Source organism: Motacilla alba, chromosome 7 (genome assembly GCF_015832195.1).
Source record: "Motacilla alba alba isolate MOTALB_02 chromosome 7, Motacilla_alba_V1.0_pri, whole genome shotgun sequence".
Classification (NCBI taxonomy): domain Eukaryota; kingdom Metazoa; phylum Chordata; class Aves; order Passeriformes; family Motacillidae; genus Motacilla; species Motacilla alba.
Genome location: NC_052022.1, coordinates 30,207,538 through 30,233,030, shown reverse-complemented (window position 1 = coordinate 30,233,030; position 25,493 = coordinate 30,207,538). Strand labels below are relative to the sequence as shown.

At 41.4% G+C, this 25,493-nt stretch overlaps 1 protein-coding gene across 9 annotated transcripts in view; it reads left to right on the top strand.

The window, feature by feature from the left end:
- MYO1B (myosin IB) overlaps positions 1 to 25,493 on the top strand; it is a 107,923-nt gene that overhangs the window by 14,286 nt on the left and 68,144 nt on the right. For all 9 annotated transcript variants that reach the window (XM_038142173.1, XM_038142181.1, XM_038142177.1 and 6 more), the window contains exons 2-3: positions 1,368 to 1,508; positions 14,805 to 14,920. In XM_038142173.1, coding sequence (XP_037998101.1) covers positions 1,374 to 1,508; positions 14,805 to 14,920 — 251 coding nt within the window. In that variant the 5' untranslated portion in view covers positions 1,368 to 1,373. The remainder of the gene's footprint in view (positions 1 to 1,367; positions 1,509 to 14,804; positions 14,921 to 25,493) is intronic.

The window sequence follows — 25,493 nt, the reverse complement described above, 5'->3', positions numbered from 1 at the left end:
TTCTCTTCGTTGAATTTGGAAAAACATCAAGCAAGACTTAAGTCTTGATCTAAAATCCCTCAAATGTCACTCACTGATGAAAAACATCAAATAACTTTTAGAGGAGTAGTGGCTGCAGGGAGAAGGGAGTGGTAAAAGACTTTGCTTGTTTCAAACTAGTGATCTCGTGGAGAGGTACTATGGCAAGGTAGCACTGGTAATATGAGGTAATAACTGCTCAATGGCATTTTGGGAAACAAGAAAAAATATTTAGAATTAAAATGCACGGCTGTGGTAGGAGGAGCAAGGACAGCCTGATAGCATTCTGTAGCTGGGAGGTGACAGCCGACTGGTGAAGCTGAGCTGCTGTTTTGTGTGGCTGTAGCTGTGCAGACCTTGGTTTGTGTGGTCAGCAAAGCTGTCTCTCACCTCTGGTTCCCTGTTTGCAGCTGCTGCTGTGAATCCGTCCATTTTTCAGTCTCCTCGTGAAGCTGAAAGCAGTAACTGTGTGCCCAGAGTTCTTGAGGAGCTCGCTAATCTCCAGCCTTTGGATTGGAGGGATAAAAGGCTGGGAGGATCAAATAAGTGCCAAGTTTTGGCCTGACCTTGACTTCTTTGTCTAAATGACTTCCTTTATCAGACTTGCTTACTTTGTTCTGTTTGATCCTGGTGCCCTGTTCAAGCCCAGCTTCTGGCTTTTGCCACTCCGGTTATATTCGTGCAGTGTCTCCACTTGTCAGCTGGATTGTTGCTGACCCGTGAAAATGTTCTCTCCAGCAACAAAATTACAAGTAAATGAAGTAATTTGGTGGCTTCATGTAGCCAATACCAGCACAGTACTGAAATATAGGCACTTTAGAGCCCAGGGTTCATGAACTAAGATCAAATAGTGTGGTTTTTGTCTCTGAGTGGGTTTGCTGAGTTGGTTCCCATTTGAGTATTCATGGAGTTGGAGAAAAGCAAGTAAGGGTGAAAAACAAACGGAGATTAGGGTTATTGACAAACTTAAACCCTAGTTTGGAGATCCTGATGAAGCTTTTGATGAAACAGAGACTTGCATGCACTTGAACATGGTGTTGGAGTCATCCAAATACTATGGTTTTGATGTCCACTGGAACCTTCATTCCTGTTTCTAGGAGTCTCATGTTTAATGTAAAGTGGACCAGAAGGCATTGCTGACTATTAGAAGTTAAATTTTGGAATCATGTGGACTACCTGGGTAGACGCAATGACTTTGAGAATGTTGCTTGGAAACATAATTGTAATGTAGTGTTCTTTTAACTTTTATTCCTGAAGTCGTGTTACTAGATAATGCTTATGAATACTTAGAATAACCTTGAGCTGAACTTTGCTGTTTGTTTTATTCTTGTTTCTTTTGTTTTTCCCAGGACAAAATGGCCAAAATGGAGGTCAAGACATCACTTTTAGATGACATGATTGGGGTGGGAGATATGGTTCTTTTAGAGCCACTTAATGAAGATTCCTTCATCAATAACCTGAAGAAGCGCTTTGATCACAATGAAGTTTATGTGAGTATATGTTAAAAAATAACATCCTATGGGGAGCTATGCTGTCATTCTTAAGCTATGTGTTTATTTATAAGGATACACACAGACTGAGTGCCTGAACATTATCTATTGTATTAGGGATGTCTTAAACCTTACTTGTGCTGTGGTCTTTCCTGTACTGCATTCTTTGCATTTGATCTTCCCCATCTGGGATGTTTTTCCTTTTTCTTTTTCTCCATTACACAACATGGGAGACCTCTGATTTTCATAAAGAACAGTTCCAGAACTGCTGCTGGCAGTAACTTTGAGGCTCCTGTTGTCAGAGGGTATTGCAGTTATAAATAATTCATTTACAGGGAAGGCACTTCCAGGATGTTAGAGCGGGCTGAAGTAGAAACAATACATGCTCAGAATATGCTACGGGTAACTTAAATATTGCCTGCTATCTTTGATTTGCAAAAGGCTTGTATTTATTACAACGGCTGGGTTTTTAACTAAATACAATGAGCTTGCATATATGTGGAAGTAATCAAAGTCTTCAGGCATATTACTCTCTGAGTGATCATCAACAGGAGAGATCTTGTGAACTGGCAGTTGAAACACAGGCAAGGAATGAAGAGGCAAATGGTGATTCCAGTTAAGCCTTTCATTTCCTGCTTCATCTCTTTGTTCCACTTTTGCTAAAATGTGCACGGTATTGTATCTGTTTTATTGCTTAGGGTTTGTGAACTTACTGGTTTGTAGAGACTTTCCAAGGCTGCTGGTGAGCCTAAATATTTAAGCCAAAGTATATCTGTGATCTGCAAGCAATTGTGTCTGCAGTGTACTCAAATCAAATAGGTGTTCTGTACTTAATTATAATTTAGCCTTCCCCCCTTTTTAATTTTTGGGGTGATTATATTTTTCATTCTTTCTGAGCATTTGAACCATAATGGTTTCATTATACTGGAGATTCGAAAGGAGAAGGTATGGGAGGAACTGTGCTATTTTTGTTTGCTTCTTCTATCCCTTAGTTACAGTCCGTGCTTTTCTACCTCTGCTATTCATTATCTGCCATGTCTTTCTTCTCAATTTTCTTGTTCAACCAGGCCTGCTCCCTTTTCTGGAGACTTTAGGTTGGTAATGCACAGTTGCTCCCAACTGCTATTGTATCATCTCCACCGATTTGCTCCTTCAGGTTGTACTGAGAATTTAAATTAAACAATGAAATTACATTAAGAAGAGACTCTCAGTATCCATGAAAACCTTGTTGAAGAAGAAACCAAAACAATGTGTATTTATGGAAACATTTTTTTCCTCAATGGTTAAAACAATTAACCTTTTTGTTTTTAAACTTCTGGTATACCTTTGAGAGTTACATTTGCAGAACTTCTTGTCTTGCATTTTCCTTGTTCCTTGAGAATGGGTTCTGTTCCCTATGGATAACCCTTGGATGTTGATACAGACAAGTAGATATCAGACTTCTCTTTTCTTCTCTTTCCTGCTCTTTCATCTTGTTTCTGGCAAATCCTTCATTTTCAATAACTTCAGTGGCTGCCTCTTCTGGGAGTCAGAGGGTTTTTTTCCAGTCAGTGGCTTGTATGCTTAATATGTTCCACATCAGTTTTAGGGTTAATACTCTATTCCTAGTGTCGTCAGTAACAGTGGGTGATTCTGACTCATCCCATTCCATTTAACTTAAGAAAATATGAAGGAAAAGGAAAGAGAGCTGTTTGCCTGGAGATTAAGGGAGGCAGTAGCACCCAGCCCAATCTTTGGGTCATATTTAAAAGTTTTTATTTAAAGCATTAAAGATGCAGACCTGTTCTGTGAGGGCACCCTGGACTATGCAGTTTCTTATGAAGGATTGCTATAAATCTTATGGGAGTGGATTTCTCAAGGCGCGGTTTGGTTTCTTTTTTTTTTCCTGTCAACTACTATGGATTTTCCTGTCAACTGCTATGGATTTTCCTGTCATCTACTATGGATTGCATTTAATTACATGTTTCTGCTTAATTCAGACTGGATAGTTTTTTTCTTGAAAGAAACTGAATGTTTTAATGGCAAATGGGTGTTGTGTTTTGTTATTATCTGCTGTTAGGAGCTAGCTGACAATGTGTGTTCAAACACACATTTCTTTGAGACAGTGACAGTGAAGTACGTGTTTCCCCCAGTTTCTGATTCTGCTGCACCTGGCACTGATGTACAGTAATTTAATTATCTGTATCATGTTCTTTGGTAGGTGATACCAGGTGCCACTTTTCCCTAGCAATGTAGGATCCTTTGGCTTGCAGGTGGGAAAGTCTATTTTTTCAAGGTCTTACAAGCTCTGTGAATCCTCAATATGAAGGCCAAATGTCACAGATCTCTGCAAATATTAAAGCATTCACGACATACAGTGGTGGAAAAAAGAGATGTTCATGCCTGTGCCACATGCTGCTACCAAGTATGCAAGTTACTTGGCTTGAGATGCTGCATGGTTTTATTTACCAAATCACTTGAGGAATATTGTCTCCTCTCCATATCAGCTGAGTTTTGCTGCCTTGCAAATTTTCATGCCTCTGTTGCGTATTTTAGAAAATTTGTAAAACAGTAACAGTTGGAATGGTGCTCACTGTAACAACCACGTTAATTTTCAAGTACAAACTCTTCTCTACCTTCTCCTTGCTGCTGCCGCTCATGGCAACTACACTTTGCATTTCTGGTTTTAGACTCTGATGGGGACAATGGAGCCTCTGTTACACTTGGAAGTAGGGCTTGTTTTACCATGTAAAATCTGTAGTTTGCATCCTGGGGAAATCAAATTGCACTATTGAAGAGCTGCTGCTGGTGCTTAACCAGGACTGCAGATTTCTGCTCCTCCAACAAGCTGCACGGAGAAATTGACCACTCAGGATCCGTTCAGAGGGCAGTAGGAATGGATTTGTCCTTTAATGGCTGAGCTGTGGGCCGAAGTTCAGTCGTCATGTCAGTATTCCACTGCAGGCATTGCCAGAAGTTGTGCTCAAGTTTAAAGAACGAAGTCAAGCTGCAGCAAACCTGGCTTACCCAACATGGTTTTCTAAGCTGTTTCCTGCAGACTGAAGGCTCTGTCTGTGCTACATGTGTTAGTTTTAAAAGGGAGTTGTAACCTTCAAAAGAGTTTGTTGTGAGGAATGAGACCTGTAGTGTGGATAGCTTTGAAGATGCTGTAAGGTTGGCCAGATGTTGCACGAAGGCATTAGCCAGGCTTGGTAGGTAAACTCACTAAGGGGACTTAGAGGTGGGCACGAGCTTTTTAGTAAAGCCTGATGTGACGGGATGAGGAATACTGGCTTTAAACTCAAAGAGGGTAGATTTAGACAAGATGATAAGCAAGAAATTTTCTTTATGACATGGATAGTAAAACACTGTAACAGGCTGTCCAGAGGGGTGGTAGTTGCCTCATCCCTGGAAACATTCAGGGTCACCATGGAGATGGATTCTGAGCAACCTGATCTAGTTGGAGATGTCCCTGCTCATTGCAGAGGGGATTGATTGGACTGCAGACCTTTAAATACTCCTTCTAACCCAAACTCTTCTGTGATTCTGTGAAATGTGAGAGTCAGATTGAGCCATCAGTGAACAATGCCAAACCTCTCCCCTCCCCATAGCCAAAGATGACAAGATAGTTGGGCTCATTCCACTAGAAGATTTTTTGCCTTTTCTAGTCTGTTTCACAGTTTTTATGTTTGATGCTGAATGTTTGATGTTGGAGATCCTAGTGCCAGCTCCATCTGCCCCTTTGAAACTCTAGATCTTGTCCACAAAAGCTCCCTTTGCAAAAGCGTTTAGCTCTGGATCCTCTGATGGCCCTTTTGTATCATCCTAGGCATGTTCACTGTAAGCCCTTCAAGAACATTGGCAAAGTTTCATGCCATGGTGCAAAGAGGGCAATGAGCTCCCTCCTAAGGGTGGGGGAGCAGACTGTGGCCTGATTACCTGTTGTTCAATTTTATGTGTATTTGGTGGAAAGTTTAATAGACTTGGGTGTTGTGTTACATACTAGAGCGCAAAGCTGGAGGCTGTGCCTATAAAAATAAGCATGAAGGCTGGTGGAGCTGGAGTTAAGCCAAATATTCTACTAAAGACCATCAGATTCTGCAGTAATCTCATGCTGAGTGGCTTCGGGAGGGGGAGGTTTTGTTGGGTAACACGCATGTGTTAATTGGAAATGGGAATCTTAGAGTTTAGTCATGTCTGGAAATGTCTGAGGTATGTCTGACCAAGAAAAATCTCATTAGAAAGCTGTAATTGTTTATTATATTGTTTTTGCAACTCTTAAACTTTACATTGATAAAATTTGCATTGCTGTTCCACAAAAGCTCTTTTCTGTAACTGTTGGTAACAAAAGCCCGTGGGAGTCTTTCATTAACTTTATGAAGTAAAATGTGGCTCATGGGCAATGCATTAGCAAGTAGGAAAGAATCCCACAATGTTGATTATTTGAAGGTTTCAGGGAGCAGTTTGTGTGGTTAAAACGTGTGACCTGCAGACCGCATGGAAAACTTTAAATGCATTCATAAAATTCAGTTTGTGTGTGATTGATGAATTTTTGACTTGTTCTGTTGAACTCCCTTTCTTAAGGTTTGTTTTTTTTTTTCCTAAGTTGGCTGAAATATGCTTGCCCACTCCAATTCAGCAATTATTTTTCCTTTGCAGTTTGGGATGCTGACAAATGGGATGGGGGAATCTATATATGCATTTACAGTGACTCATGAATGGTAGAGGAAATGGGTAAAATGTTGTATTTGGATTGGTCTGAATCTTATTTTTATGCTGGGTTTGTTGCTTTGTGAGACATGTGAAAGTGTCAAGGGAGGTGTGAGGAGTCTGGAGGGGAGTGGAGCTGTGTAGGCTCACAGGAGTCAGCCTTTAGAGGTCAGATATGGCTTTATTCTGCTGCCCTGCACATTTTTCCCCTCAGTTATGTGGTTTCTTGAAGTCTTCCCAAATTTGCAGAGGTCAACATTTTGTTCCTTACAAGAAAATGTTTGTTTGCTTTTTGTTCTTACAACAAAACAGAATCTTTCTCTGATGTCAGCGTTTAATTTGTATTTTCTGGTGTGTGGAGTTTGTGGGCTGCTTTGGACAGCAGCAGTCTTATGTTACTGAACATTTGTTGTTTTATCACTGAAACATTAAATATTTGGCATTCCAGGGTAATAACTCTGTTTTATCTGTTTGGGGTACCATCCTTGTGGCTGCCTTCTGCTGGCATGGCTGTTGTCATGTGCTTGTTTCATAGACTGATCTGCTTCCTGTTGATCTTGATTGCTTTAATATTTTAGGGTTAGCCTTTTTGGTTTTGACTTGCCTTTACTCCACGGTGTCTGTCTATGCTATTGATTCATCCCACTTTCAGCTACCTTAGATTATTTAGGACGGAATTGCTGTCAAGCACAGGGGCTTTGTTCCTGCTGCATTCATACCTCGTATTCCAGATGCTACATTTGCAAGGACAGGGTAGGGAACAGATTTAGGTGAATGAGACCAGTTGTCCCAGTCTGCATCAGCCTTGTGCAACCATCCCATTGATCCCATGAAGAAGAGCCTTGTGGTGTTGGGAAACACAAATGCAGCTTGTGGGAACGTCTGTATGGTAGTAGTAACTGAGTGACTGTTGAAGTTCAATTTTATTTCCAGTTTCATTACCTCCTGATGCCAGCATGATTGCGTTCACCTTTAAAATGTTGTTGTTGGGGCCAGGTGGGGTCTTTTGTTGGATTTTGATGACGGTTGTTTTCCCCTGTGGATTTAGGGTACGTCATAGCTGCGTGTGTGCTGGCTGGTGGCAGGACTCTGCTTTGCTGCTCCTGCAGCAACGCGCATGAGAGTCTTTCCTCTTGTCAGATCTGACCCTGCTCCCTTGTACTTTCATGTGTTTACTTGTGTTTATCCAGCAAGTCCATCCTGGGCTGCTGGTCTCCCTTTGGGAGTTTGAGCAGTGGCAGGTGTGGTGGCTGTCCAGCTTCTTAAAGGCAGGATGGTTTGAGAGCTGGATCAGAGCAGCCATCCATCCGCCTGTGATGGGAGCCCAGGGGACCTGAGTTTCCTCCCATCTCCTTCTCTTCCTCCCTTGGGGAATGCCTGTGTCAATTTGAGCAATTTTCCCATCAGTGCCTCAACAGTTTTGCCCTTTGAGGGAAGCTACTGAGTTGTAGTAATAATATTGTTGCAGCTGCCACAGGCTAGGACCTTGAAGCCTGCAGCTTCTTCAGATGAGAAGAAAGGCTTGTGTGCCCAAGGCACATCTTTTCTGTGATAGCTTGTGGCCTAAGAAGTATTCTGCCTCCCTGCAAATCTTGCTTTGCTTTGTTATCCAGATCAAAATCCTGTGGATCCTCTGGCCCTTCACATCAGCCTGCTCCGGCAAAACAAACTTTATAACTTGCCCAGAGTCAGGAGTAAAGATTTTCACAGCAGGTTGGCTGCTTTTTACCTTAAAGTGCTTTGTGGGAGGAGAGTTATTTATCTCAAGGCAGTGCTTTGTTTCCTTGCCTTTTTGTACGGCTCCCATGATTCTGAGCCTCGTGTTTGAGGCACTGTTTGTGGGGCTCCATGCAGTATTTGCATGAAGGAGTAAGAAAACAGTAATAAGGATCAGAGAAAACTGAATGCATTTGGTGGGCTGTGTGTAGGGGTCTTCTCCTCTCCTACACACTCTTTTTTTTTTTTTTTTTTGCCTCTGATGTGATGCTTTGAAAAAAGAGAGGAGAAAGTGTAGGAAATGCCTCCAGTTACAGCATTAGCTTAGCCTCAAAATATTGTGTATTTCTTCACTGAGGTGATGATGATATCTGGGGCATTTATTGATGGTTTCAGTGCATGTTATATGAAACCAAAACACTGAAGGAAGATTAATGAAAGACTGACAAATGAAGAAATAGAAACAAAAATGTCCAAGGGCTGTAAAAATATGGCTTTCACCCTGAAGAGCATAGGATAGCCTTGGTTGCAACATGGGAGGAGGTTCCCCTTCTCTCCCCCCACATTTCATTCATACAGAACTAATGGAACATTTTGGAATGAATGCTCTCACTAATGTTTTCACCAGTGGTTTCTTGGCACAGACATCTCCAATCTCCAGCTACTGTTTGCTTGTGAAAACAAGTCTTTCTCTTTTGAAAAGTGGGCAAGCCCTGATGTTTGGGGGTGCTTAAACACTGTCTTGAAAATTCCTCATGCCACCTTTGAGTTGACTTCTTCATTGCTTATTTTCATGTTTTGCCTGTATTTGTATCCTGTGTAGGGACTCTTTTTGTTTGTATAAATCATCCCAGTGTAGCCAGAGAGGAGACCAGCAGAGAGAGTCTGCTTCATTAATAACAGCACTCGAGTCTGTCATGATGATATTGAGGTGAGCAGCAATGTGCACTGAGCAGGGCAGAGGTTTCTGTGCCCTCAAGAAGCTCAGAAGAGAAACCCGATCATTTGCGCTCATGCATCCGTTTCGTGTACTCGCTCCGACTTGCAGTGTGGGTGTCCTCTGCCAAATGAGCTGCTCTTACTTCAGGGCTTGGATCTCAAACAGCTTGCAGTGCAGTTAAGGGCTTGATCCTGGCCAGTGCTGGTTGCCCGCAGCTTGTCCAGGCTGCTGCTGCTTGCACAGTGGCTTGCAGGATCAAGCCTATATTGAAGAATATTTTAGTAGTGTGGTTATCCTCTTTGACTTAGGTTGCCAGTGTTGTCATTGTTTGCTCTGGGATGCAAATGTAGGCTTCTGCCTTTGTGTGACCTCTCTGAGCTTTGTTTCTTGAGTCATTATATCAGCCATTAATGTACTTTGTACACGACTGTTATTTTGTCTCCTCACTTTCTTATTTTCCTTGATTGTTTTTCCCTTCTCATCCCTTCAGGACCTCATCCAGTGCTCTTCTGGGTAGGTTTTTTTACAGCCTTTGCTGTTCCACGCAGGTTTTACAAGGCTGCCTATCCTGGTTAATAACTGCATTAAGCACATAGAGTAGTTTACCAGGATTGGGTTTTTTTTCTATTACAACATACAGACTTTGTCCGCTGTATTTCTGGGACTAAAAATGCTGTTTCCAGGAAGGTGGGCTTGAGCAAGAGGGTTTTCATCATCATGGAGAATAGTCTGTGTTTGCTCAGAAGTCCAGTGATATATTTCTCTGCTCCAGCTCCCAGCTCACTGAAGCACAAGCAGTGTTGGCCCAGCATTGCCTCAACCTGAAGTGCAGCTGCTCAGCTTGGATCACAGGTGGAGTTTATTTTGTATGCGCTGCTGTGGAACTGCGCCGGCAAACCCTGGAGTGTTACAGGATGAAATCCACGTCTGTTTGTTTGTTTGGCTTTTTCAAGTACCCTGCCCATCCCTCTCCACCAAGCAATACAAACACCTCCAGTGCCATACACAGGAATAGGGTAAATCAAAGCCCCAGAAACAGCAATGAGCTCAGGTGGTTTTGCTCTTAGTCTTGATGTTGCTCTCTTCCTTACTCTTTTCAAACATTGTCTCGCAACTTTGTGCTTCCAGCCTGAAAAAAACACAATGGACCAGAGGCACAGTGCATTTAGCTATTTTGTTGTGGCCAACCACAATGTAAAACAAATTTGAGCTCACAACATGATTGTTCAAATAATAGGTGATTTTTTAATACAGTACTGATCTAGCTGGTAACACTTATTAAAATGGGAAGCTTCAATGTAGAATAAAGCTGTAGTTTTAAATTTGCCTGGCTCTGTTTGAGATTGAGACAGCTCAAAACACTTAGAACATGTAAGTACAGGCTTCCGCTGCCATCTCCTTGGTCTCAGCTGTTCTGAACATGCAGTGGCACACATGCTTATGAGTTGGCAAGATCCAGAACTGCAGTAGGTCAGGCAAATGCAAAGGAAAACGAGTATTATATTAGAAAGATAATTTTCATGTGTCACATTAAAAAAAACACCGGAAAACCACAATGAAAACAGTGCTGGGCAAGCCTTTGTTTTAGATTAATTCCAATAAAACCTAGTCACACTTTTCTTTGATCCTACTTTGTCTTCCATTTCAATGAATTGTTTTGGTGGCATGATCTGAAACTCTTCAAACATTTAGGAACCAAATAATTATTTGAGCATAGCCATTACTAAAGGAATGTGCATTATATATATCTGGAGTATTAAAATTGGCCTGCATAAATGGAAGAATCCAAACTAGCAATCTTATTTTACTAAAATTTCTTTGTTTTCTATTTCTGTGCTCCAAAGTTTAACAAATTAAATAAATAGAGAGAAGCCTTGTTGCCCCTGGGAATTAGTGCACTTGCCAGGTACATTTGCACTTGGGGCATTTTGCAGCGGGACTGACTTGTGTGCAGCAGCAATTTCTCTGGGCTTTTACAGGCTACAAGAGCTAGGAAGCAGTGGGTTTGTTTTTAGCAGAGCTGACAAAAGGGATGTAGGCTACAATTCCAAAAGGCTTGCCACAAATGCATGTAGATGTTTAATGATTTTAACCTCTGCAGAAGGTTGCTTTGCAGAGATTGCCGCAGATCCAGAAAAGCTTTTAGGGATACAGAGCGGGCTTTTATGACAGCTGGACAACTTCTGTGCTGCTGCCTCAAGTGGTGTCAGTAGTGTTCCCTGGCTTCTGCAGATGCAGTCTCCTCTCTTCTGGCCCTTGGGGCATTGCAAGTCTAGCTTTGACAGGAGGAAAAACAGCTTTATTAATATACTGTATTGCAGGGTATGAAATATTCTCCTGTTAGTTGTACTAGTGCTGTTCTACAGGATGCCCTTCTTGGGTTGGCCTGCACTGCTTCTATCGTGTGTATCAGATTTCACTGTGCAACCTGGCAGCAGAGGTGTTTGGGGACCTTTCACTGGGCTCACTGAAAGGTTTCTGCAGCCTCTCAGCTGGAAATGTCGTGTATAGCAATAACTTTTCCTAGCCCTTGACTGGGAAGAGGCTGCTGCCGGTACATTTCTCACGAGCAGCAAGAGCCTTGTTATCATCTTGCTAATTGAGGCTTTCTCTTAAGCCAGTCTGCTTGGGTGAGAAAGGCTCTGAAGGCCTTGCATGGTCCCTGTAAACTTGAAGTAGCACTAATATCTTGCCCCAAGTGGTTACATTGGCCTCCAGTCCTAGAGGGAGAAAGTGGCACATCAGAGTCTTGGTCATTGCGTCTCAACCAGTATTTAGAAGTGATGTGTAACAAACATTAACAGTTTTTCCAGTTGAACTGGAATTTGGAATTTTCTTCCTGCTTGAGGTGTTAACCCCTTATCTAAACAGGAATGAGTTGTATGTGTTGTTTTGGTGGAGAATGCAGAGTGTGTTGTCATTTAAGCTAACAGAAATTTGAATGCTCTGTTCTGAAGCAGTGTTGCCCCCCCACATGAGAGATGCACTGAGAAATGATGAGTGAGGGTGCTTTTGCTTTGTTTTCTGAGCCAAACCTCACAGAATTCACCTCTGTGAGTTGCAATAAAGTAGAAGTTGGGAGGAAGAAGTGTTATCAAGAGTCTAGTTACCAAAACTTCAGGAGACAGCAGATCTCATCCAAACTTGCATAAGGAGACCATGTCAAATCAAGAAAGAAATCAAATCTCCTGACTGTGTTCTGTGCATCCATCATCACGAGGCCACTGTTCTTTAATTTTTGTCCTTAAGCAGGGAAATTGAAGAATCTCTGTCGTCCCTGGGGTGCTGTGGTATGGTCTCCCACTACTCTTGGGCGTTCTGCTTTCAGCACTGGAATGTTTCTGTGCTTGTCGCTCGCTTGAGGATTTAAGCCATTTATTTTGTTTGTTTATAATAGAGTTCTGGTGGGAAGACAGATGTTATGTGGGAAAGCTATTTTCCGGATCTGCTTATCCCTGTTATGTGGAATCTCACAGACCACCAGTAGCAAGTAGCTATTAGGCATCAGCTTTGAGAGATTGGCATTTTCAGAAGAGGAAATGTATTAGTTCTTGTAAGCAGCTTTGCAACAAACCCAATGACTTCTTGGCACACTTTGGCCTGGTGTTTAAAATGGATTGGAGTATGTCTTTGTTTCAATATAGCCATTTGACCTTTTGAAATATTAGTATTTTAGGAAATGGCCTGTATTTGTTCGTATCTGGCAGCAAAGAGCTGACTTGAATTCCCAAAATATATTGTCTAAGCACCACTTAGCTGAAGACATGGTTCTAAATAAATCTCATTTAAATGCCTGCATTCAAAATTAAAAATCAAGGTTTTTGCTGTCAGTCATCTTTCTTTATCTTGAAGTCCCCGGGTACTTCAAGGAACTTAGCAATTAAATTGTATGCTATTATGATAGCAGAATAGGGACAAGTCTTTGTGTTCCAAAGGATTCGTGTTTCAAAATATAATGTTTGAGATTTGGCCTTCATCTCTTCTTCGTCTATCTTCTGCTGATACTTTACAACACTGGTTTCACAACAGGCTGAGCTCACAAATTCCTAAGATTTAGGAGGAAACAATTTACTATTGTTTTATCAGAGAAGAGTCCTAACTGGGCTATCTGTGCACTTGGGAAGACCAGAAAGCTTCTTACTCTTTGGCATCTGTTAGTCTTGCCAGGAATCTGTAGACTTTCCAATTGCCAAGGCCGCATGTGTTGAGAGCGAGCAAAGTAAACACTGCAGAAAGGCAATTTTAGCATTTCCATCTTGTTCAGCCAAAGAGATTAGACATAGTTGGAAAATTATTTCCTCCATAGGGGGAGGATGACCACAATTTTTTCTTTATTTGAAGAACATTTACATAAGCACACACTGCGGTGTATGCTTGAAAGGAGCAAAACTCTTAATTTTTTGGCTGCTTCTGATCCATCCCAGGAGTAAGAAACACTACAAGGATGAGCTGTGAGGGTCTCTGGGGGCCTCATGCCACTTGTTTTATCACTGCAGTCTGGTTTATTCCACTCAGTTTGGGACAGAAAATGCCCTGTGAGTTCACAGCTTGTCTGTGCATATGTGTGCAATGGAAACTGGGAAATATTCCTCTCCTCGCTTTCTGCTTGGGACCAGATTTAGTAGTATTTAGCAGGAAATTGCTTTAGGCATGTAAGTTAGATCTGGAAGGGTTGCAACAATTAATGTTTTTCATTTCTTATTTCAGCCCTGGCCATAATTTGGTGCTCTACTGAACATGCTGGTCAGTAGCTTGGGCTCCCCATGCCTCTCCTTCCATTTCAAAGTGCAAATTATAGTATTTTATCTAAGAAATGTTGTGGGGAAAAATCCAAATACCGATTGTCAGGTGCTGAGATATCACTGCACAGAAGCCTTTTAGAATCATAGCACATTTAAAAAACTATTGTTTTTTTTTTTTCTCCTTCTGTATTCACTGCAAATGTAATCCAAGTAATAGGAACCTGTGGCTTTTGTGTTGAGCATATACACCTCCCAGGGAGCACTGGTTACTGGAAAACCCATGTTTCATCAGGTGTTATTTATTTGTTTCACAGTTGTGGAAAGAGATCCCAAACACTTGGGGTTTTTATTAATCTTTGACCAGTATCTGCAGGCAGGATGTAATGAGGTTTTGGCATTTTTTGCCGCTCAGTGTATTTGACTGCAGCCCTTGGAGCTGTGGGATATCTGACAGTTGACTTAAGGATTCAAGTTAATGGTGTCATGAGCAGACATGGCAGTCATGGTGTTCAGAACTGGTCTTCCTTGAGGCCAGCAGTGCATGGCATCTAACAGAGTGAAACAACACATTTCTCCCTTTGCTTCCCAAGGGTGGTGGTGAGTAAGTTTAGAATCTGGAAAGATAAATTGCATTTCTCATCTGCTGAGGAACCATGGCCGGACTTTGTCTGGCTTGAACCCTGACAGTAAATCTCTCCTTTGACAGAAACCTGTCCAAGGCTGTTCCCCTTCAGGTTGCTTCTGTGCCTGAGGCTTTGACAAGGTGACATGAAGTTCCTCCTTGGGAAGAGGGGCACAGTCCAATGCCAGCCTTGCCTTTTGGGGTTTGGTGTGAGTGGCCAAGGGCTGCAGCAAAGCTCGTGTGACATTTGCCATGCAGATGGAGTCAGTTCTTCGTGAACATCTGTGTCCTTCTGCCTTTCCCTCCCCCAGCTGAATTAGTCACAGAAATATGGTATGATTGGGCTTTCTTTTAGAAAATGTTCATAAGAGGCTTTCAGTTATACAGAAATAGCTACTTGGTACCCAACAGGGAGAGTATCTAAAAGGTGTCTTGGAAAGTATGAACATATTTATTCATTGCTACAATTAGGCCTTTCTTGTTTGTTTGTTTGTTTCCACAAAATTATTAAATGGGCAAATAACATATAAGCAGCAAAAGTATGTCAAAAGAAAAACCCACAATAATTTTCTCTTTTCCTTCAACAGACATACATTGGCAGCGTGGTGATATCAATAAACCCCTACAGATCTCTGCCCATTTATACTCCAGAGAAAGTGGAAGAATACAGAAACCGAAACTTTTATGAACTCAGTCCTCACATGTAAGTACAGCAAAGAAATTTTGGTTTTCATTCTGTCTGGCAACAGATGGTACCAGCTGTCTCTCTCCTCAAAAGATCTGTTGATTAAAGCAACCAAAATGAAAATCACACCACCACTCCCCCAAAATGAATTTTTATTAGCTCAGCCGTATTTTAAAGTGAACTTAAAATGAGTTACTCTTTTTCTTTCATGCACTTAGGCCCTGGTATGTGCATTTCAGAGCATTCCTCCCTAACTGTTAGCAGTAGCCAGTATTACAGCACTGTGAAGTAAGCAGTCTGTTTTCAAGGAAATCTGTTTCTTTCAAAGTCCAGATGCCTCCTGGGAGCCTCGAGGTGTTAAATATGTTTGAATCATACAGTGTTACTTTTGATATCTGAAACTCTTAATTTATCTTTGTGCAATGCAGGAAAAAACCCCTCTCGTGGTGAATGCAGAAATGTGTTGGATATGTCTGAATGGTAACTGTAGGAAAATGAAAGCTTGGTCCTTCCTCTCTGTGCCAGCTGGAAATGAGCCCATTCATAGAGGACAGCCAGAGCACCCTAAATGCATAATGCAGACTTTAGGACTAAAATAGGATGAATACTAGGACAAGGTGCTGTCTGCAGGTGTGGGTGGTGTGGCTGAGAGTAAGGCACGTGGTCTTCAAGGTCTGCATGTTGCAGTAATCATTTTATCTTGCCAGTTTTAGAGGTGAGGCTGGAGCCAGCTGTTCCTCCCCACAGTGTGACACTGGGAGGGAAAAGTGTTTCCAGCTGGTTGTGAGGTTGCACCTGGCTCTTCAGCCACAAATTCAGGAGACTGACTTGGTCAATCAGTGGTCAGATAAGTGTCTAAACAGGGCCATACATTTATACATCTTCCTTTAGTGTTAACTGTTAGGTTAAATGAAAATTATGTGTACAAAGTGTCCTGGAAATTATTTAGTTAACTGATTAATTTTTTTGCCTGAACACTTCATCTGTCACTCTCCCAGAAGCATAGTCTGAAATGCAAACAGCCCAATAATCAGATCAAATAAGCTTCTGGTAGTTCTTGGACCTCTTGGTTCTGAACTCTGGCTAAATGCAGGTTTTCTTTCTTCACTCTTTTCTTTAGCAAGCCCAATTGCTTGCTAAATTGACACAGTTCCTTGCTGAAAGAACTTTCTGCTCTGCTAATTTTGTTCAGCTGCATAAAATTTGCTGTCAAATGATGGAGTATTTTAAAAATAAAACCTGTGAGTTAAAGTTTGTCTGACATTCTGAAAGTCAGTATATGTACTTGGTTACACCTTGAATCAAGTACATAGTAATATATTGATCTCCACATTTTTCTGTCTCTCTTGAGAGATGGTTTTTCAGAACAGAAATGGTCAAGAGTCATTCTTGTGTGTGTTATGAGAGTCTGAACTTGGTAGAAAAGTATTTCATAAACATCATTCATTACTAATGACAATAGTTGTATGGTCAGGTTCCCACCTCACAGCAAGGACTTCTGGAGCCCAAACACTAGAAATCTACTTTAAGAGCAAGAGACTGAAGTGAGAAAATATTGACTTTTAATTTGTGTCATGAGATCTCAATTGCTTATAGTAATAGATTTTCCTTGCAAGTTTGGATAGAGTCCCTAGTCAAGAAAAGTGTAAGCCTAATTTGTTTTGGACAGATATGATCTCCATAAATTTTCTTTATTTTGTATTGCTTCTGTGTGAGAGTTTTGCCTTCTGACACCTGCTAAGTGGACAAAATATCTTAAAAAATAAAGGATTAGGAAATAATCTTCGTTATGGTTTCTATTACTGACACATCATTTGCAAACTGTAGAAATATATAAAATTATCTCACTTTATGGTGACCCTGCTTCCCTTCCCACCTGTCTCTAGATGCTTATGGGAGTTGCAGAATCAAGAGAGTCTCTTCTGGCTCTGCTAAAATTGGTAAACTTCTCACCATCTTCAAGAGATATTTGGGCAGTATTGTAGGTGTATAAAGTAAGTGCTTTGTAGGCTGCCTTATGGCATCTCTGGCAAGCCTAAACCACTTCTCATCCCCTTTAGTGTGGAGTTCCTTGTGCTGTACCTAAGGATTTGTGCCAGTCCAGTTGTCCACGCTGTAAACGTGGAGCTGGTCCTTGGATGCTGGTTCATAGATCATGAGTGGAGCTTGCAGGGTGGCTTGGAGCTATTCACTATGCTTGCCTACCCTGCTGGTGAGGACAGACTGAGGACTGACAGACTTTGGGATGGAGCTGGCATCACCCCATCCTTGGAGCTTGCAGCTAATTCTAGGGTTGACTGCTCTGGCAGCAGTAAGCCACTGCTAAAAGCAGGGTTCAGGCGTGTCTAGGGAGGCTGCTGCACTTCCACAGAGACCTTGCAATCTTCAAGGTGGTTCTTTTTTAGCTGCTCTGGAACTTTAATGAGGAGATGCTGTGAGACAAATTGCAATTCGTGGTGTTTATACTGCCACGGGGGTAAAAAGCCTCCATTGATTTGTGGAAATGTACATACTTAGTTTTCTTTGATGTGTAAATCTCTTTTGAGCCATGGACTCTTCAGAAGAATTGAGTGAGTAAGACCACTGAAAAAGACTTTTGGCTTCTGTTGTGTGATCCTGACCAAAGTAAAATTCTTGATTGTTTAGCAGGAAACTAATGCATCCAACCTAGAAAGTGTGTCTAGAAATAAAATTAGATATGGTGTGTTCCTTATTTCAACATCTCTTTTGTATAAATATTGTAACTTTGGTACTAGTGCTAAGTATAAAAATGCAAGCAATTAATTAAAACAAAATTTCTAGTGGTTAGAGATAGCTATAGAAACCAGGTCAGTATGGCACCAAAACTCATCCCTCTCCTGTTGGCATAACATCTCAAATTCTCCAATGTCTGCAGTTTTGGAGAGAACATTCAGGTTTGGGAAGCCCAGGATTTAAGTGTCAGCATCTCTAAAGCAGTCTGCTTTGGGATATTTTCCTAGGGACAGGTCTGTATGGAAGCTCCTGGAGAACCAAAATCGTGTTTTATTGATTTTCCAGGAGTTTTGTGTGGGCTTCTGTCTAGGCTGGAGCTGCTTGCGTGTGCCTCGGCGTGATGGGTAGGGAGGGTGTGCTTGAGAATGTCTGCTGTCCCAGTTAAAGAGCAGGCTTGGCCAGCACAGGGAAACAGAAGGAAAAAGAGACAGAAGTTTATAATGACGGGAAGGAAATCCATACCTGTGGATTTCCTGCTGTGTATGGTCACTGGAGGAAACACACTGTAGGGGGGTGAAAAATCTGTTCAGGTGTTTTCTTAGCCCTAATCTGAAAGAGGAGGGAGGGAACACCTCCTCCTCTGTTCTCTGTTTCCTCAAGAGCGTCTGTGAGAGTGACTGATGCTTTCAGTGACGCCAGTTAACACTTAATTGCAGGGCTTGGACAGGGTTTGTTTTTCTGCTGGTTTGGTTTTTTTTTTAATGATCTCTGGAAACTAGAGTAGGGCCACAGTCACACTTTGAATGGGCAGCCAAACTGAATTGCTGAGAGAAAGTTTCTGGTCAGGTGATTTTGGATAGTGTTATAGCTGATAAAATTTGATTCAAGAGGTTTTATTTTAATCGTTCATTCCTCCCTGAGTGCACTGCTGTTGTTGTGGCACCATGTTAAAAAAAGTGTTATTTTTCTAGGTCTCCTGGAATGCTTGTTTTCATGGTCTGTGGCTATTTGCATAGGTGTAATAGGAAGTTTACCAAGCTTTTTAATTGCTGGCTTGTTGTTTTTGTTTTAATGTTGTTAATCTTGCTGGTTTTGTCTTTATCTGCAAGGCAGGATCAAACTTGTCTCTGACTTGGCAGGACAGAGTATGACATTTCAGTGTTCAAACAGTTTGCTGCTTGATTTGTGCAGTTCTTACACTTCTGTTCTGCTCTCTCAGTTGATATAATTACTCTTTCAGTTGATGTAATTGCTGCTTTGCTTACCTTGTGGCTGAGCTAGTCATGAGAGCAAACCAAGCTGTCTATCTTGCTATTTTACATTGATTTTTACTGGTGACAAAGGCAGCTGCTGGCATCTTTGAAGTGAATGCAATGGGAAATCAAATAGATTATCATCCCACATATTTGTAACCATCATGCTGTATCACTTCCCTACCAGTAACAGATTTGCATTAAGGGGTTGGAGAGCAGGAGTTTTCTTGAATTTCCTGTTTTAACCTTGTCTCCTGGCTACTAGCTGCTCTGTCCCTGGCATGGAAGGTGGCACGTGGCTTTTTGCTCCCCTTTATGGTCTGAGATGCCCTACCTGCTTGCTCTGAAAAAAATTACAGATTATTTTAAGTTGAGGGACAAAGTAAAAGTAGCAGCTGTGTTGCTAATGGCCAGCTACATTCAAATAAGAGTTCAGTCCCTGTGCATTGTTTTTGGCTATGCACTGAAGCTTTTAGGGTGACATTAGGAATCTGGAGGTGGCTTTTATCAGACACTTAATGAATTCCACTTAGGCAATTTGCAGGTTTTTTCTTTTTTTTTTTTTTTTTTAAGTTATTATTGATTGTTTTAAATCTATATGTCTGAAGTTTTCTGAATAGTTTTGCATGTAAAGCTTTCAAATTTAGACTTAAATTTACACAGGCAACTCCAGAAAACCAGCTTGCCTTTATATAGGATACAAGCACAAATACACCAATGTGATACCTGTTAAAATGCAACAATGAGGAACTTTTTAATGTTCCTCATTTCAGTTATTGCCATGTAGATAATGGGATAAATCCCTATCTTGTGGATATCTGCAGTTACTCTGACAATAGATACAATTTGCTGTTTCCTTTTCAACTTTTGAGTTGATGTTAATGCTCAATATAGAAGAGATTAGATTTTTTTGCTTCTGGCTCTCTTTCTTTTTTTCTGCTGGTGTTAAAGGATCAGATGTCTTCAGGAACACCAAGGTTTCAGTCACTCTTTTTCCTCTATGATGTAAAGCAAATATTTTTGTCTGGAGGGCGTGATAAAGCTCCAGCTGTGAAGGATAGTTTTACCTGTGTGTAAAAGTAAGCTTTTAGCCATAGGTAGCAGAGTGGTAAGATGCATAGTAGCTGTCTTTGTTGAAGAAGATGATGGTGGGATGAGAGGCTGTAACATAGTTAAGTGTCCTTCATTGCCTCAGTATGTTTATTTTAACATTTCCGTTTCAGTTTGTACTTTCCTAATCTTCACTTTCTTTCTTTTTCTTTTTTTTCTCTTTTTTAACCACCCCACTGTGCTTTTCTTCACCTTGCAGTATCCCATTTTACAGGCATTTTGTTCTTATTCCTGATAATTCCTCTTCTCCAGAGACTCGGTCTTTGGACTTGTTCATGTGGCTCAGCAGAGTTCTGCTTTCAGAACAGATTTATGGCTGAGGGAGGGTGCTCACTTCAGAGGTTGTTTGGCATAATTGACCACTGGGCAGGGAGGGAACATCTGTGACTGGTAGAAATCATAAATAGCAGTTAGAGAGGACTGTGAGTACCTAATTGTTAAACCCATGCTTGGAGTGAATTGAAAGAAGAAGAGGGGGGTGGAGCCCTACTGAAAACCTTGAAGTCTTTTTTTTTGGTAGGGATGAGACTTATCCTTCTTTTAACCTCTGTAGAGAAGCAGAGCTGGATGTGATGAGCCCACAAATGTAAATCCCTCAAACATAGAGGTGAAAGGGGGATGAAACACCACACTTGCTTCAAGAGCCAGAAGGACTTAATGCCTGAGAAGAGCCTCTTCTATTGCAATGTCCTCTCACACCAATCATGGCATGCACAGTTTCCTACATTTTACACTTGGTTGGAGACCTCAGAAGTCCTTCTGAGGGAGCAAGAGTTTTGAGGAAGGCAGTTGTGATGTGGCCATACTGAAGTGAATGACCTCGGAACAGGCGTTTTGCCAGTTTGAAGGCTTAGGGTATAAAGCAGGGTTTCTTCCACACACAACAACTAATTTAGCTTTTCCTGAAATTTGAGCAGGGCTGTTTTAGTGGGTTTGGATAGCACATATGGCAGCCATCTCGCCCCAGTGCTCCAGAGTTGCATATAGTCTTATTGACAGGCACAGTATTTGCTTGTTTGCTGCTGGTTTTAGATTGCATGAAATTTTCTAATAATGCAGAATAATACAGGAACTGATTTATAGCAGGATGTGTGGTTGTAAGGAAGCTCCAGAAATGCACCCAACACCCACAAAGTATAAACAGCCTGAAAAAGCAGCATATATATGAATGTTGTGCTCTATTTCAATTTTCAGACTGTTCTGGAGTGACATTTAGACTGCATTCCAAAGTTTGGTGGAACAAGCCTTTCTGTTGGCCCTCTAAGTAGCTCAGTCTAAATTAAGAAATGAAAAGGCCCTTAAATTCTTTTTTGCTGTCATTGTGCTGTTGGTGTCCAGGAGATGGGATGTCCAGGATGGGAACAGACAACGTTGTGTAGCAGCAGAGCTTTGTGCAGGTGGGCTGGGGCTGACAGGGCTGCTTGCACACAGCCTGTGTGGAGCCAGGCTGGATTTCTGTGCTCCTGTGGCATTTAAACACTTCCTAGTCTAGGAAGGAGTATATATAGAGACCTCAGGGGTTATAAAAAGCTTCAAGGCAAAACTGCCTCCCAAAATACCCCAGAAGATGGAGAGTGCTGGCTGCCTCTGGTCCCACCCTCCCTCATCTCTCAGTCTCTAAGAAGCTGCAGCAGTGTATTCTGCTGTGACAAAAGCATTCAAAAGCACCAGTTCTGCTGGCTCATGAACACTTTGAGTGTCTCCAGCCACACCAGCTGGCAGTGCTGTCAGTCACAGCTCCTGAAGTGCCACTGCCAGAGGCCCCCTCTCTGGGCAGGACCCACCTTGGCTCCAGGAGAGCTCATCCATCAGTGTCCCCTTTGGAGAGCTCTGTGTGGTCCTAGCCAACACTCACATGCCCAGTGGGCTTCTTGAGGAACAGGAATGCAAGAATTTGGGTACCTTTAAAACGTGGTGAGTTTGTAAGGGAAACACTTAACTTGAGATCTGTTCCAGATGCTTCTGTAACTCTATAATTGTTGTCATGGTGTACAAAGGAAAATAATCTTGGAGCATCCCTCATGAATTAACTGCTGGCTTAGAGCCTCAACAAAATAACTTTGTTTTCAGAACTGTTTTCAAATATTTACTCATACCCCTGTACACAACATACTTCACATTTGACTTCAGTCATGTTGAGGATGGAGAGTCTAATGTTTTTGGTTATCTGTGACAATCTCTCCCTCTTCCTTTTTTTTTTTTTTTCTATCCTTGCATGTGAGTGTATTTGTTACAGTCTGTGTTTATTTGTAAGCACGGAAAAATTTGGAACTTGGCTAGATTATTAGACCAAAGATAATTAAGAAAAAAAGAAAAAAAAAAAGTGCCAGAATATATGTTGGGGATGTGTGTAAATGCTTCAGCAGTCTAAACTAATGGTAACTTTTTTGGCAGATCCCATTTCTCTCATTTTCCTGGAACTGGATTTTTCTGTCTAGAATTTATATTATGCCACTGATATTTTTAGGACATAAAATACCGAGATTTTTTTAAAAACTAATTCACATTGTCAGATGAAGTAGAATGTTCAATAGCTTCATTTTTCCTTTCATTAGAATTTTGGGACTTTTTACGTACTGAAAATAATGAGTTATACTTAAAAAGAAGAAACTACTGTGTTTCCTTTCTTAAATGCAGTCTGAAAAGTGAGGACAGGTAGAGGCCCTGTCAAAAAGGAGACAAATCCCATTTTATGCACTGTGTACACATGGACCAGGATTTTCATTATGCCTTTCCTGCACTGGCAGCCTGGTACTCTCTTTAAGATCTGGGATTTCAAATTGCAAGTAAGAACAGCTGTTGTTCTTTCACTGGAAGTGTCTCATTGTGTTTAATGGTTGTCTTTTTTTCTTCTTTTTTTTTTTCTTTCCTTGAAGCAATTTAGAACCCACTAGAAAATGCCCATCTGCTCTGCTAGGAGCCTTTGTTGTGATTTTTGATACAGCATCCCCAAGGTTGATGTTTAAAGAAACACTAGTAAAGAAACACTAGTAAAATTTCAGATATTATACCACTGTTAAAAGCTGATCATTTCCCATTCAATCTCTTTTTATCAGCCCCATCATGCAAAAGACTCTTTTATTCAGCTCTGGGTACAGCATGGTTAATGGAGTTTGGATTATTGAGGATAAACATTTTCATGTTAGGAATCAGGAAATACAGTCTTAATATTTACAGTCTAGCACACTGAATAATCTTGTACTTATGTTTTGAATAGATAAGAGAGCTGGGACTTGGGTTTACAAACAAAGGTCTGAACTACAAAGACAGTTTAATTGTGGTCATTTCAGTAAATTAGTTTAAATCTGCATTTTTCTTCCATACAGTTTCCATTTTACATACTGCAGAAATTATTTTTAGTTGCTAAACCTTGTGGAGTTCAAGCTGCAACTGGTCTTAATTACTCCAAGATGATTCTTAGTGAGGATGTAGTGAGGATGAGAACAAATATATGCAGTTGACATCCTCCTTGAGCATCAGCATTCCGACCAAGAACGTAGATGCAGTAAATTGTTACTGGAAATAATCCACATGGGCTGAATTGGAGCCTCATGTTTGAGCAGTCTGAAAGAGGCTTTTCATTTCTTGCTTTGACCATTCACAGAAATATAATTTTGGACATATGTCCACAAATCTCATTCACAAGCTTGAGCAAATGGCATTTAATAGACTAGATAGACATGTTAGCTCAATGTTGTACCTGAGCTAACAAGCTCTCAGAAGCTCAGATAAGCTTCAGTGCCTCCTTTGCCCAGGGGTTCATGGCAGGGACTTTATTTGGAAAAGAGAGCTGGGAGGCAGAAATTAAGTTGTGTAAGCCTTCTTAACTTCTTAACAAACTACTTGGATTGTTAAGAGAACTTAAGAGTTACTTGCAAAATCAAAAAGGATTCGGTAACACCTCTGAGTAGAGCAGCAGCATAACTATGTAATTACATAGTGTTGACACTGCCTTTCAGATGTTTTCCAGATAAGTGAATTACTTTTATTTGCAGTTCTGTCGCTGTTGTCTCTGATAAACTTGTGGGCAGCTGCATTCTAGCCTTTGTTACAGAGCCTAGATTTCAAATCTGGTGATTGGCAGCTTAGTTTAGTTTACAAAATGGCTCTGAGGATGTGAGAATACTCCTTCTGCCCCTCTGCCCTGCCCTGCTGAGAGCTCCCCTGCAGGGCTGCATCCAGCTCTGGGCTCCCAGCACAGGAAGGACAGGGACCTGTTGGAAGGACTCCAGATGATCAGAGGGATGGAGCACCTCTCCTGTGAGGAAAGGCTGACAGATTTGGGGTTGTTCAGCCTGGAGAAGAGAAGGCTTTGGGGTGACATAATTACAGCCTTTCTGAAGGGAGCCCACAACAAAGGTGGACAGAGGAACTTTGGACAACAGAATGAGGTGACTGGCTTCAGGCTGAGAGTAGGTTTGGGTTGGACATCAGGGAGCAATTCTTTAACTGAGAGGGTGGTGAGAGACTGGAACAGCTGCCCAGAGAAGGTGTGGCTGCCCCATCCCTGGAAATGTTCAGGACCAGGCTGGATGGGGTTTGGAGCAACCTGGTCTAGCAAAGCTGTCCCTGCCCATGGCAGAGAGGTTTGAGCAAGATGATCTTTAAGGTGCTTTCCAGTCAAGTCCTATGATTCTCTGATTGTATTTCTCCAGTGCCATGATATGAATTTGCTGGAATGCTTGGCATTTTTTCTGCTGGCAAACTGTTGCAGTCCACTGGAGTGTGTTGCAGTAATGCATGGCTGACATCTGTTTACCTGCCTCACCAGACAGAGCTATGAAGTCACTCACAATATATCTTTTGAGATGTTGTAGCTCTCATGTTTGTGCTGCACGCTGGAGTTTAATTGGAGTTTAAAAGGTGAGACCTTTTAAAACATGTCCCTTTCTGTGCAGTGACTATGTGAAACTGTGCACCTCACTTTGCTGTTTTTCTCTCCCTGAGTACTGGAACATGTTTTTTTACTTTAGAATAAAGGAATAAATTTATTTTTCTCTCTCGAGTTAGCAAAGTCGAACAAATTTGTTTGAAAAGCACTGATAGTTCTACAATAAAATTATTTGCAGTGAGAGAAGGCTCTGCATGAACACATGGTGTCAATAAACCCTGCATGGTTCCAAAACTTGACTTGCTGTATCTCTGCTGTCACTGCGTCAGGAGGAAATTACTTCTGCCTTCTGACTTCAGGATGCTTCTGAAGGCTACAGAAAAAAAAAAAAAAAAAAAAGCAGGATTTTCTATTTGCTAAGCAGGAGAGTGTATTTTTGAGGCAGAGACATGCAACACTATTTGCTATAAACATTTTTTCTTGTGAAATCATAAGAGCAGCACTCTGCCCTTCAGCGCCCCAGGAAAACCCCACAACCAGCAGAGCCCTGTTGTGGTTTCATTTGTGAGATGAAGAAGTCACTAGAGTTTTTGAACAGAGCAAATCAGTTCTCTCTGGGATCAGCACACACTGTAAGTCCCAAAGATACATCCTATTTATAAATTAAAAACAAGGTAGAAAAGCAATTAATTGTATATTCCTG